The sequence below is a fragment of the Echiichthys vipera genome (assembly GCF_963691815.1).
Source record: "Echiichthys vipera genome assembly, chromosome: 17".
Taxonomy (NCBI): Eukaryota; Metazoa; Chordata; class Actinopteri; order Perciformes; family Trachinidae; genus Echiichthys; species Echiichthys vipera.
The window spans coordinates 21,947,568-21,959,949 of record NC_139842.1 but is presented as its reverse complement, the minus strand read 5'-3'; the positions used below and the strand labels follow the sequence as shown (position 1 = coordinate 21,959,949).

General features: G+C 42.3%; 1 protein-coding gene across 1 annotated transcript in view; it reads left to right on the top strand.

Annotated features, from left to right (window-relative positions):
* Positions 1-10,151, top strand: part of prr12b (proline rich 12b) — a 35,480-nt gene extending 25,329 nt beyond the window's left edge. The window contains exons 8-17 of the mRNA XM_083931703.1: positions 672-1,276; positions 1,369-1,485; positions 2,309-2,442; positions 2,940-3,552; positions 3,694-4,012; positions 4,101-4,220; positions 6,238-6,335; positions 6,472-6,603; positions 9,115-9,210; positions 9,532-10,151. Coding sequence (XP_083787829.1) covers positions 672-1,276; positions 1,369-1,485; positions 2,309-2,442; positions 2,940-3,552; positions 3,694-4,012; positions 4,101-4,220; positions 6,238-6,335; positions 6,472-6,603; positions 9,115-9,210; positions 9,532-9,666 — 2,369 coding nt within the window. The 3' untranslated portion in view covers positions 9,667-10,151. The remainder of the gene's footprint in view (positions 1-671; positions 1,277-1,368; positions 1,486-2,308; positions 2,443-2,939; positions 3,553-3,693; positions 4,013-4,100; positions 4,221-6,237; positions 6,336-6,471; positions 6,604-9,114; positions 9,211-9,531) is intronic.
* Positions 10,152-12,382: the final 2,231 nt, after the last annotated feature.

The following is a 12,382-nucleotide window of genomic DNA, read 5'->3' as shown; positions in this document are numbered from 1 at the left end:
CTCTTTGATATACATATATATATACTGTATATCAGCATGGATGGAGCTGATGCAGGCTGAATGAAGCCATCTGTCACTCAAAGTAGCCACACCATTAACTAACCTAAGTTCAATTATAAGACCTGGTATTATTGTATTATATCATGTCCTTGTCATAAAAGGAGAATTTAGCTAAAGACTGTCTTTTTTACCAGGCTGTAAACATGTTTTTTTGTGCTGTAAAGATAGTTTAACATGAGGGTCTATGGGGACTGACTCACTTATGTGGCCACTTGAGGAACTGCAGGCTTGGCACTTCTGTGTTGACTTAATTTTTCAGCACTGGTGATTGCTGCTAGAGTTGGATGCCTGCACAGCAGGTGGGGGTCCTGCACTCAGTGGTGGTGGATGTGATATCATGAGCTTGTTACTGCCTCCCTGTAAAGCTCCTGGCTAACAGGTGAAAGAAAACAGCTGGTGCCTTTATGCCCCCCGCCACCTCCAAAGATTTCCAGTGCAGGGCTATTGGAATTGCAACTTCAAGGGAAAATATATATATATATATATATATATATATATATATATATATATATATATATATATATATATATAATTGAAAATGTGATCATTTCATCTCACCTTAAAAACTTGCCGCTAACTTTCTAATTTCTTGCCCCCACCCTGTCTTTCAGATTCTCCATCAGAGCAAGTGCTTGCTCCTGCACCTCCATCCCCATCACCGTCCATCTCCCCCTCGCCACCCACCTACTCTTCGCCCTCGCCCCTCCCTCCCCCCTGTCTCTCCGTACCCTCCCAACTGCCGATCCAGCAGGATGAGGAAGAGTTGAATCCAACTTATCCTCCCTCTGAACAGCAGCAGTCCTCTTACCAACCTGCTCCAAATGCAGGTACCTCCCCACCCCCCTCCACCTCCCCACCTGCCATTCCGTCTTCACCCCTCTCCAACCTTCCTCTGGCACAGTCCATCCCCCCTCCATCCACCACACCTCCCCCATCATCCTCTGATCAGGACCAAGAACCCGAAGCTGAGCAGCCTTCCCCCTCCTCACCCACCTCTTCCTCACCCTCTTCATCGTCCTCTCCTCCACCATCACCTCCAACCCCGGAAGAGGCTCCAGCATCCCAGCGTCTTACCTCCCTCCACCTGGCAAAGAAGCAGACTGACGCCGCCATAGCTGGGGAGAGTGAAGAGGAGGACAGTGAGAGCGGAGGCGAGGGAATCTTCCGTGAACGGGACGAGTTTGTTGTTCGAACTGAGGACATCGGGACTCTTAAGGTGAGTCCGCCCACAGCTCCCAGGAAGCATGTATGGTGAGAAAAGATACCGTTACAGTAATGGTTTAACACTGAGTTTGTTTGTCTCACCAGCTGGCCCTGCAGACAGGCCGGGAGCCCCCACCCATCTGGAGGGTGCAGAAAGCCTTGCTCCAGAAATTCAGCCCAGAGATTAAAGATGGTCAACGGCAGTTCTGTGCAACCAGTAATGTGAGTTTCCCATCAGATGTGCGTTTGAGTCAGGGCTCCCACAGGTTCAGTCAGTACTAAAATGCATAACAGAAAACATCTGGTGTACAGCTCTATCGACAGAGAGTGTGAGAAAAGCATTACATTTTCAATTTTGAACTTTAAAGCATGTAAACATGTTCTAGTAGAAAGCAAAAATACATGCATGAAACTGAAAATGAGCATGATATGGAGCCTTTAAGGGCACTATCTGTTTTGAGCAGGTGCTAAATTCATTTCCTCGATACAATGTTGTTCATTTTAGTTTTGGACATTATTCCTATGAGTGGGGCATAGTGCAGAACAAATAAATATCAATATAGAAATGCTTGTATCCGATGTTTTTCCTTGCTCTGAATCTGAAACACTGGGAAATGAGAAAAGCAGCGACAGTACAATACACTGCTGTAGACTTTTTTTTTACAGCAAGCTCTCAATTAGGACTGAGGACACATATACTTATTGTTGAAACAAACCACACTGATATTTTTCAACAAATAAATGGATTATATAATTGCATTACTCACTAGGCTGATTGGTCTCAGTACAGTGTGAGTACAACTTTCAGTAGAGAGGAAAACCCGTAATGGGAAAATGGCTTAGCGCGTCTTCAAAGGTCAAATCTAAACGTGATCCTTAACTTATAGACACTAATGTTTGATTTGCACCCTCTATAGACCATTTACAGCATCACAGTATAGTGAGAGTGTCCTGTTTTACTGATGCTCATTTTCATCCTTGTTCTTATATTGAACAATACTGTTTACTAAAGTGTAATTCATATTGTTAATGTCTCTTCCCTCAGTATCTGGGTTACTTCGGCGATGCCAAAATGCGCTACCAGCGCTTGTATGTGAAGTTCTTGGAGAACGTCAACAAGAAAGATTATGTCAGAGTGTGTTCTCGAAAGCCGTGGCATAGAGCCGGCCTCACTCTAAGGTAAGGATATGAGTTTGATTTCTTGTAACATGTTTCTGATTGTCACTCAGAAGAAGGGGCATTAAGGTGAACTCATAAGAAGTAAAAAGAAACAAGAATCGCAGCTAAAGCGACATTAAAACCACAGACCTGAACAAATTCAGTGAGACATTGTCAAAAAGATTTTGATTTTATTTCAAATTTCAACTAACTAGCTTCTTAGGCCTTAAAGGGATAGTACAGATATTTGGGGCTAGAAAGTGCTCACCAAACTGGGGACGCCCTGACTGCTGTCTACAGTAGTTTACACACTGAATGTGGATAAGAACGTCATACAATCACACAATTCCTAAAAAAACGTACATACTTGAACCTGTTGTGTTCAAGTCCCACTTTTAGGCCTCAAGGCAGCATGAGGTGATGGACCATTGTCCTTCTTCTACAATAGTTGATGTGAGGTTGGTGTGTCCTTTCCAGCTCCATTCACTGTCTTTCTTTTTTCACTCACCGGTTGACAGACGGCAGTCACTACCGAAACAGCTGCCCACCATTCACAATCAAACCCCACCTCGGGTGGAGCGAGACGACAAGGAGAGACAGAAAGAGAGAGAGCTGAAGGAGCAGAAGGAAAGAGAAAAAGAACAAAGAGAGAGAGAGCACAGGGAGAAAGTAGAAAGGGAACATAAGGAGAGAGAGAGGAGAGAGAAAGAGGAGAGAGAACAAAAAGAGCGAGAGAAGCAAGAGATGGAGCAGAAAGAGAGGGACAGGAAAGAAATACAGAACATAGAGAGGGAGAGAGAGGACAGAGAGCAAAAGGAGAGGGAGCGTCGGGATAAAGAAATGGAATGGGAGAAGGAGAGGGAGAGTGAAAGAAGGGAGAAGGAGCAGAAGGAGAGGGAGAAAAGAGAGAGAGAGCAAAAAGACAGGGAGAGAAGGGAATATGAGAGAGAGAGAAAAGAGAGAGAGCTCAAAGAGAGGGAAAGAAGGAATAGGGAGCAGAGGGAGAAGGAGAAACAGGATAGGGAGAGGAAAGAAAGGGAGAGACAGGAAAGGGAGAGGAAAGAGAGGGAGAGAAAAGAGAGGGAGAGACAGGAGAGGGAGTGGAAAGAGAGGGAGCAAAAAGAAAAGGAGGTACACGAGAGGGAGCAGAAAGAAAAGGGAAGAAAGGAGAGGGAACAACGGGAAAGGGAGACGCAGGAGGGAGAGCAAAAAGAGAGGGAGAGAATAGATAAAGAGAGAGAAAGAGAGTGGAGAGAGAAGGAGAAACAGGAGAGGGAGAAGAGAGACAGGGAACAGAAGGAGAGGGAGCAGAAAGAAAGGGAGGGAAGAGAGAGGGAAAAAGAGGAGAAACAAAGGGATCAGGAGAAAGGGAAAAGGGAGAGAGAGGAGCGAGAGAGGAGGGATGGCACAGTGGAGTTCGCAAGGTTGAAGGAGGAGAAGAGAGGAGGAGAGAAGAAGATGGAGCGTCGACCCAGAGCCAAGACATCAAAGGACAAGGCAGAGCCTCCGCCCAAGAAGAGGAAGAAGTGGCTGAAGGAGGTGCCGTCCTCCTCCTCTGAGTCCGACTCCTCCCAGCCCAGTGACGACGAAGGTCAGCTGTGTGCGTGTGCGTGTGCGTGCGTGCGTGTCTGTGTGTGTGTGTGTGTTCAGGCCCTCAGCGTGGCTTCTCTGTGTTTCAGGCCCTGTGCGTGGCGGAGTGAACAGCAGAGCCATGAGGGAGATCTTCAGGAGCTATGTGGAGATGCTGGTCAGCACAGCGCTCGACCCCGACATGATCCAAGCCCTGGAGGACACCGACGGTGAGCACCGGGGGTGGAGAACCACAACGAAAGGCTTCAGTGAAAGTGTGAATGAGCCGAGAAAAGGGCTGTCGTTTTAGTCATTGGTTATTCTACCTATTATTCCATTGATTAATCAAGAAATACTTTTGCTTTATTAGAGAGCCAAAGTTGATTTGCAAAAGAAAAATAAGAGAGGTCTCTCAAAATGAACAGGTAATACCTTTCTTTTTTTTTTTTTAAATCAACATTTGTATTGCTTCAATTAAAGCAAATAATTTTATCTGCCAAAAATCTAAACCCAATTATTGCATTTAAAAGGGCTGTAATTGAAATTCTGGCAAAACAAGTGGGCTGGGGTTGACTCTGACTCTTACTTTCACACACTAACACTAACTAGCACGCTCGACTGGACTGGCGATCAAAAGAAATTACTGAGACACTCAGATGACAGCACACACAGAGGGAGAGTCAGTCCGTTCTCTGTTCAGGACGCCATCACTCCACTATGTCTTATATCTGTGCTTTATATTGAAATAAAAAATATTTGCTGCTCCTTTTAATGTTCTTGATGTTGAGTGCAGCTTCTTTAAGTGCCATGTAACATTCTTCTACGCGTAGACTGGAAGCTTTCTGCATCATTGCGTGCTATTGTGTTAAGCTGGTTTTACAGCAGACACACTGTTCAGAGTGCTTTATAAAAGGCTTGTCTAGAGATAGAGTGGCCTTTTAACTGCTGTCAGTATAGATTGGATACAGGTTGGTTGGTTTTTAAGGATCATGAGTGTTTTTGCAAAGCTGACCATTTTCAGAATTGCTGTAAAATTTCAGGTTGTTGGAGGCATCGTCTCTACTTTACAGTAAGGTTGTCATATATAATAATAAATTCCATAGAATCAAAATGACCAAAGCTGTAAAAAACCTGGACGGTAGCATGACTCTAAAGACACAAGTGTCGGAGGAGCAACAGAACTGTTTCCCTGAAGTCATGGTGTGGCAACATTTAGTCTTCCCTGTCAGTTCTGTGAACAATCAACCAACAGCACCCGGTAAACTCATGGTGCATTCAGGTGCCCCTCAACTCAACGGTTAAACTGTTGCTATAAAATATCCATCTGCCATCTTGAAGTGACCTGTTCTGTACCAGCTCTTTGTGCAGGTTGTTAATAGGCTTTGTTTTTGTCAATTTTGCTATGACATGGAAAGAGGTAACTAAGAGTTTAAAAGTCAGGGTGCTCAGTTGTTAGAGCAGGCGCCCATATTCAGTGCCTATAGAAAGTCATGACAGCTTTTTGAAATAGTCACTTTTTTTGTTGTACAGCCTTAAAATGATGATGCATAAAAAAATGAATTATTTGTGTTAGCAGTGGAATCCTCACGGCACAGCTGATTTTATTCTGAAGTCAAATCAAAAACACCACAGTTGGTGTCAGGTGGAGGCCAATTAACTTGGTCTGTGATCTGGAAGGTTATTGGTTCAACCGGAGAATGTCTATAATGGTTATTCTAAAGGGACTCATCACTTTTACAACACTGCTGTTCTAGTTTTTTTTAAATAAGTTTTCGTAATTAAAAAAAAAAAGAAAATTCACTTTAATGTTGTGAGGCAAAAAGTGTAAATCACACTGGAAAAATATAGTTTTGAATGTATTATCATTTCAAGCTGTAGAACAAAAAAGTGACTCTTTCAAAAGTGTATCATGACTTTCTATAGGCTCTGTACAGAGGCCAAAAGTCCTCTCTGCAGCGGCCCTGGTTCGATTCCAACCGCCCTTTGCTTAATGTCGTCTCCTCTCTCCCCCTCATTTCCTATCAAACCTCCAGCTTTACTGTCTGTATGGCACAAAAAGGCCAGAAAAATAATCTCTAAAAACAGAGTTTAAAATCTAGTATCATGACAACCTTACAGTGATGATGTCTTTTCAGTTAATCATTCAAGACTCCCAAACTTTCCACAGCCACAGTGAAAATAACAGCGACAGTGATTCAAATGTAACATTTCATCGTAAATCAATGTTCTACTACTTTAACTCCTCAGATGAGCTGTACCTCCCACCCATGCGGAAGATTGACAGCCTGCTCAGTGAACAGAAGAAGAGGTTGTTCAGGAGAGTCAACATGAGTGTTCAGCACCAGGTAAACCCGGACGTCCTTCTAGTTTGGTTGACAGGCACTTCTCCAATCACAGTCTGTGAGAAGTGACCATCTTTGGATGAGAAAGAAGTTTCTTTGCACCAACGCCTTTGACCGGATTCTGCTTTCCCCTCTCCAGGAGGCTTTACATATATTCCCCAAAATGATGGCAGACCCGCTGGAATCTGGAGCCGTCAAAGTTCACCTCGGTGGGGAGGGTTACAACCGCAAAACCCTCAACCGGCTCAAGAGGAGTATTCCTAAACAACAGGTCAGAAGGAGCCCTTCGCACTGTGCTGCACACTGCTGTCTTTGAGGATTTAGATGGGGAAAATCAGTGTTTGATGAGGGGCAGGAAGCTCCGTCAACAAAGAATGTTGAGCTATTAATGTTTAAATTAAAAATACACCATGAATAAAAGTCAATTATCCAACACACATAACATTTTAATATGATATGAGTTGGTGTTCGTTATATTCAACGAACATGTTTTTGAATTCTAAAATTTTTGAAACTCTACTATAATAATTATAGAAGTCAGAGGAAGCCCCATATGTTAAAAACATCACTTGCATTTAAACCCTTCAAACAGGAGCTATTTGGTGTGTGCATCCATCTCTAAACTATAATACTAACCACTTCAAACTGCCATCCATTCATCACCATTCAGACACCACTACTGCCTGTGGGGCAGCTTGCCAACAGTGGGAGGTACAGAGGGTTGCCAGGTCATCAGGTCAGGTATATCCCAGTCATTCACTCTTCATCGGAATAGCCCACTTTCTGCAGAAAACACACAAACCTGGCAACTCAGCATCTACCTCACCAGTAACTGTGTGTGTGCGACTCTGGGTCTCTGCTGTAGATGTCTCAGTGAGACAAACCTAGAGGCCGACATGGCAAGAAAGTTACAGCAAGCCTCTGCTGTTTCACTACTCCACCCTCTATTCCTCCACTTCAGTGTGTACGCTGTAGGGGGATCTATTGTCAGAAATAGAATATAATATTATTAATCAGTGTTTCTTTAATGTACAAGAACCTGAAAATAAGAATTGTTGTGTTTTGTTTTCGTAAGCTTAGAATGAGCTGTTTACATCTACAGTGGGTCCTCTTCCCCGGAGTGCACCATGTTTCTACAGTGGCGCAGAACAGAACTAACAAACACTGGGAACCCATGGAGGGATTTTCTTCAAATTTGGCACAAATTTCCACACAAACCAATATGATTTTGGAGGTCAAAGTTCAAGGTCACAATGACCTCACGTGTGTCCCATCCTCGTGAGCGCCATATATCAGGAACACCTTGAGGGGAGTCTCTTCAAATGTGGCTCAAATGTCTCTCAAGGATGAACTGATCAAGGTCATTGAGGCCTCACAAAAAGCTTATTTGGCCATGGTGACATTTTATATCCAAAAGGTCAAAGGTCAACTTCAACTTCACTGTGGCATCAAAATGTTTCTGTCCATAATTCAGGAACAGAAGGGGAGACATTTGGTCAGATGCTGAATTGGTGACGCGACTCTTCAAACTGTGCTGCCGGGTTAAAGATCTGTAAAGCATTCACCAAAGCATACACTTAATACCTTTTTATTAAATTCCTTCAAAGTCTTCACTGCATGTATCATGTAAGTCAGGATGGACATGAATGTAAACTGCAAGTTGACTGTTTGGTGGAGTCATTGGTAAACCCGCATGGTGGTAATTCTAGTAACTTAACTTGATTGATTTGTTGAAAAGCAGTAAAACGTATCATATCCAAGACAAATTCCCCAGCACTGGAGTTTGGTCGGGCAATGTGAGACGACCTGTTACCTTTCAGAGCAAGGTTGTAGGTTTACATAAGGAAAGTAGGGACATGTCCCTGCTAATATTTTGGGAGGACATAATTTTCCCTTCCAATATTTGAGCAAACTTGAGTGCATAATCTTCCTGCCAGACATGGAGCAGGTGAGAGCTGCTGAGTGTGCTACAGTTATTTGGCCTTTGGTCTGGTGTGTTGCTTCTCTCCTCTGACTGGTAGCCCTCTGTTTACTCTGTAAATTAGAGAAATAGAGCAGCATGATGTCTGCATGCTTCCTCTGTCAGTGTAGCAGCTTCGGTTGATTATAATGGGCGCTCTCTCACGTCATGTCCAAGCCCCCACCACAGCGACTTCCTGGTTGGTCCAACAAGGAAGTGCCAAAAACTGCAGTTCTCAGAGTGTCCACTAGGAGTAGTTTGCACAATAGAGCAGTTTCTCATTGACCCCCATGTTAAACAGGCCGTTTTCACAGCATAACTAAACCTGTTTAAAACATTCTAGTCTGTATGTTTAGGTCATATCTCCATGACAACACTGAGGGGGTGAATTTTTTTATACCAGGCTAGTTTTTATTTTATTGGAGGTTCAAGTTTATGAATAATTAGGGGCGTGGCCTCTTGAGTGACAGCTAGCCTCTGGCCCTCACTTTTCCTCAGAGGTAAACGTCAGCCAGATGGACGTATCTCCTTCCCCCAACGTCACATACATGCCCTTTTTTGGTAAGAGAAAATGAGGAGGAGTCAAAGTCTGACAAGATGGCGACTCCCATGGGTGAGTACGGTTGAGAGAACATTCGTTCAATGTTCAATATTTGTTTTAATGCAACCTACACCTTTTGTGTTGGAGAACAGTTTTCTTCAGTGTTGCTGTAATTGTCACTCGCTGTTTTTTAAATAGTGGGGGGATAATTCAGGAGGCAAAAAGTCCTAGAAAATGTTGGAAAATCTTCACTCCTTTTTTTCTTTCTCAACCCTTTGCAGGATCTGAAGCTCTCAATTGAATCTTGCCGGATCTACAGTCTGTATCATTCCCTTCACCACTACAAGTATCACACCTTCCTCCATTGCAAGAAGGAGGTAAGGATGGCTGCATTCATGCTTAATGTATTCAAGTTTTTACTTTTACTTTTTACTCCATCGTTCGATATTATAAAATGCTAAAACTTGCATATTTAACATGATTGGACGCACTCTCAATCCTCAATCCTTGATCAGGTTGTGGGGTCAGTTAAGTCAGAGAAGGTTCAGGGTTTAGGCCTAAGGGGGCATTGGGCCGAATATTCCCCTTTTTTTATAAGCCAGTTGTTGCATCTTTCACGGTCCTTGTTTAGTTTTTAGAGTCGTATTATGGCCATTGTACTGTATATAACTGAAGCTGACTTGTTGTTTCCTGACCAGACGGACAGTATTGAGCAGGCAGCGGAGGACCCCGGCCAGGAGGAGGTGGTGCAGCAGTGCATGGCTAACCAGGGCTGGCTGGAGAGCCTCTTTAACTCCTTCACGGAACTGCTTAGCCTTAGTGCCAAGGCCTGAAAGAGGACCACAGCCCACGTCCACCTGCAGTATTAAGTAGATGGAGGCGTCCACATTTTGTGAAACAAAGGAATCACAATCCAGAAACTGTACGGATGCTGGTAGTGAGACGACTCCAGCAAGAGCAGCCACTGTTGGTTGGTTTGTTGGAGGTTTAACTTTTAAAGTGTTTGTTTTATTATTGAGTCCATTTTAAAGTACCTCTTTATTTCAAGAAAAGTATTGAAAGATGGAGGGTAGTGAACTCCGTGAATGTGAACGATTTTCCTCAAAAAAAGGGACCACAAGATAATTTGGTCAGCACTAAGAGATCTTTGTCAAAGACCTACAGTATATTGACAGACACACATGCTGTCTATACGTATGTATGAACAACTCTGGTTTGTATAATTTACACATGGACATTTCCAAAAATGACCATCCTAAGATGGGACTGTTTGCTGTTATTATTTTTGCGAAATGTTTTGAAGGGATATACATAAAATGGCCACCCTGCAATTCTTCGCTTCTATCACACCGACACAGGTAAAACTGGTGTTGAGTGGGACAGAAGTGAGGTTTAAAAGGACTATATGATAGTCTCTTGTTCTACCTGCCTCAGTTGGAAAGCAGTTGAGGGGAAATGTATTTAACTAAGCTGTGTTCTTTCTGTTTGTTCTTCAAAAGACAATGGGAGAGAGGATTTAATGCCTGTAAAGACGATGAATGAAAAAAAATAAAGCACGACTTTCTTGAAGGAAGTTTGAGGTGAAATGATCCAAAACCATAAATGTCAGTGTTTAATGTTAGTCATTTTTATCTGTTTGTTGTTGATTGATATTTGCTATTATTTGACCTCTCAGAGGATATTCTTGCAGAGCAAAATTGTTGTTTTGATGTGTAAATATTGTACAGCTCCTTCATTCTCTAGTTTCCAGTTGCTCTTCTGTACATGAAATTCCTGTATTTGACATAATGAAATAAAACAGTTCAAATGACAAAAGTGATGATAAATAAACCACCTTGTGCTCAAGTCATTTCACTAAAGCGTGAGCAATGCATGAGCAAGTGGACCTGAGAGTTCTGGGGAAATAGTGCAAAAGTTGATTCACGGGGTAGATATTTCCATCTAGGTCCACCCACCATGGTCAGGGGAGTTTGTTCTCTGCTCATGGTTCCCACCCTTTTTGGGCTGATGTACCCCCCACAGCCCTGTCACATGAACACTTCATCAATTCTTAATGTAGGTTCCAAATGTTTAACCCCTTATAGAGGTAGAGTTGTACTGTCAATATTTAGGTTAGTTTGGTCACTACTAAGCCCACATGGAGTGAAGCTGAATGTTTCAGTTTAGCTAACTAACCGTTTATCAATTTTTAGCTATTGAGCTGTGGTCAGCAACTATAAGCTAATTATCATTACTTTCTGCTAACTATTTCAACCGTTTATAAAGTTCAGCTATTTATTCTAACTGCGTTTCAATTAATATTACTTTTAGCTAACTATCTTAACTGTTTATCTGTTAATGTTACTTTTAGCTAACTATCTTAAGTGTTTATTTATTAATGTTACTTTTAGCTAACTATCTTAACTGTTTATTTATTAATGTTACTTTTAGCTAACTATCTTATCGGTTTATCTATTAATGTTACTTTTAGCTAACTATATAAACCGTACTTTGGCTACTTAAGCAGATTATTTTAAGTGTTTAGTCTACTTTTAGCCAACAGCCAATCCATGTATGCATTACTTTTAAGTACTTCAACCATTTATCTATCAATGAAACTATTTCGACCATTATCCTTTTACTTTAAGCTAACCTTTCAAACTGTTAATACAAGCTATTTTCTGTCATTCATCCATAGCTACCTGTTTAATCTTCAGTGCTAGCTTGGTAATAGGCTTTCACATACTCTTACATAACTGCAACATGTAGTGTTCTGGTGTCACTGCTGATAAAGGATATTCTTTTAATCAAATCGCAATTTCTATGTTTTCAAATGAGTTGAGCTGCTCCACATCTTTCCATGTAACGGAATTCCCCCCTGGGGTAAAGTACTGTTTTATTCCTGCAACTACTATGCTATTCTCTCGAAATCTAATTTAATGAAGTAAATACTTTTCTGTTGGCCTAATATTCAATTCAGAGCATTGAAGGCACATTTACTTGCCATTGTTGAATCCTTGATTTGCAATTCATATTATTGGCAAATTCGTCGGCAAAGTTTTTTTTCTGTGGACACTCTTCCAGCATAGCCAATAACAAAAATGGCTTTCAAGATAAGCAATGTTGTTGACTTCAAATTCCTACCCTGCCTTTGTTATGTAATTAAAAAATGGTGACATGAGACACATTTTGCCTCTTTCAAGGTGGCAAAAGTGAAAATGAGTCTTCCTCAACATCTGTTGTGTTCTGGTTTCAGAATAATGAAGATTGTTTTTTTGCCACTATCATGTTTTCCAAAACGATGTTCAGATTTTTTGGCATTCCATTAACAAATGGCTTGAAAAACTTCATATACAGCTACTGTAAATGTGGTGGTGTGGGGTGGGGGGGGGGGGGGGGGGGGGGGATCCCAGACCCCTCTAGGTTTGGTCTGAGCCCCAGATGTTTACAAAGTCTGGCTCCGCCCCTGCTCCATACCAGAGTAAATCCAGGGCTTAGAGGGTGAAGGAGGGAGGGAAGTGTGGAGCAAGATGATAGCTACGATAACACAGTCATTGTTTTATCAGAGCA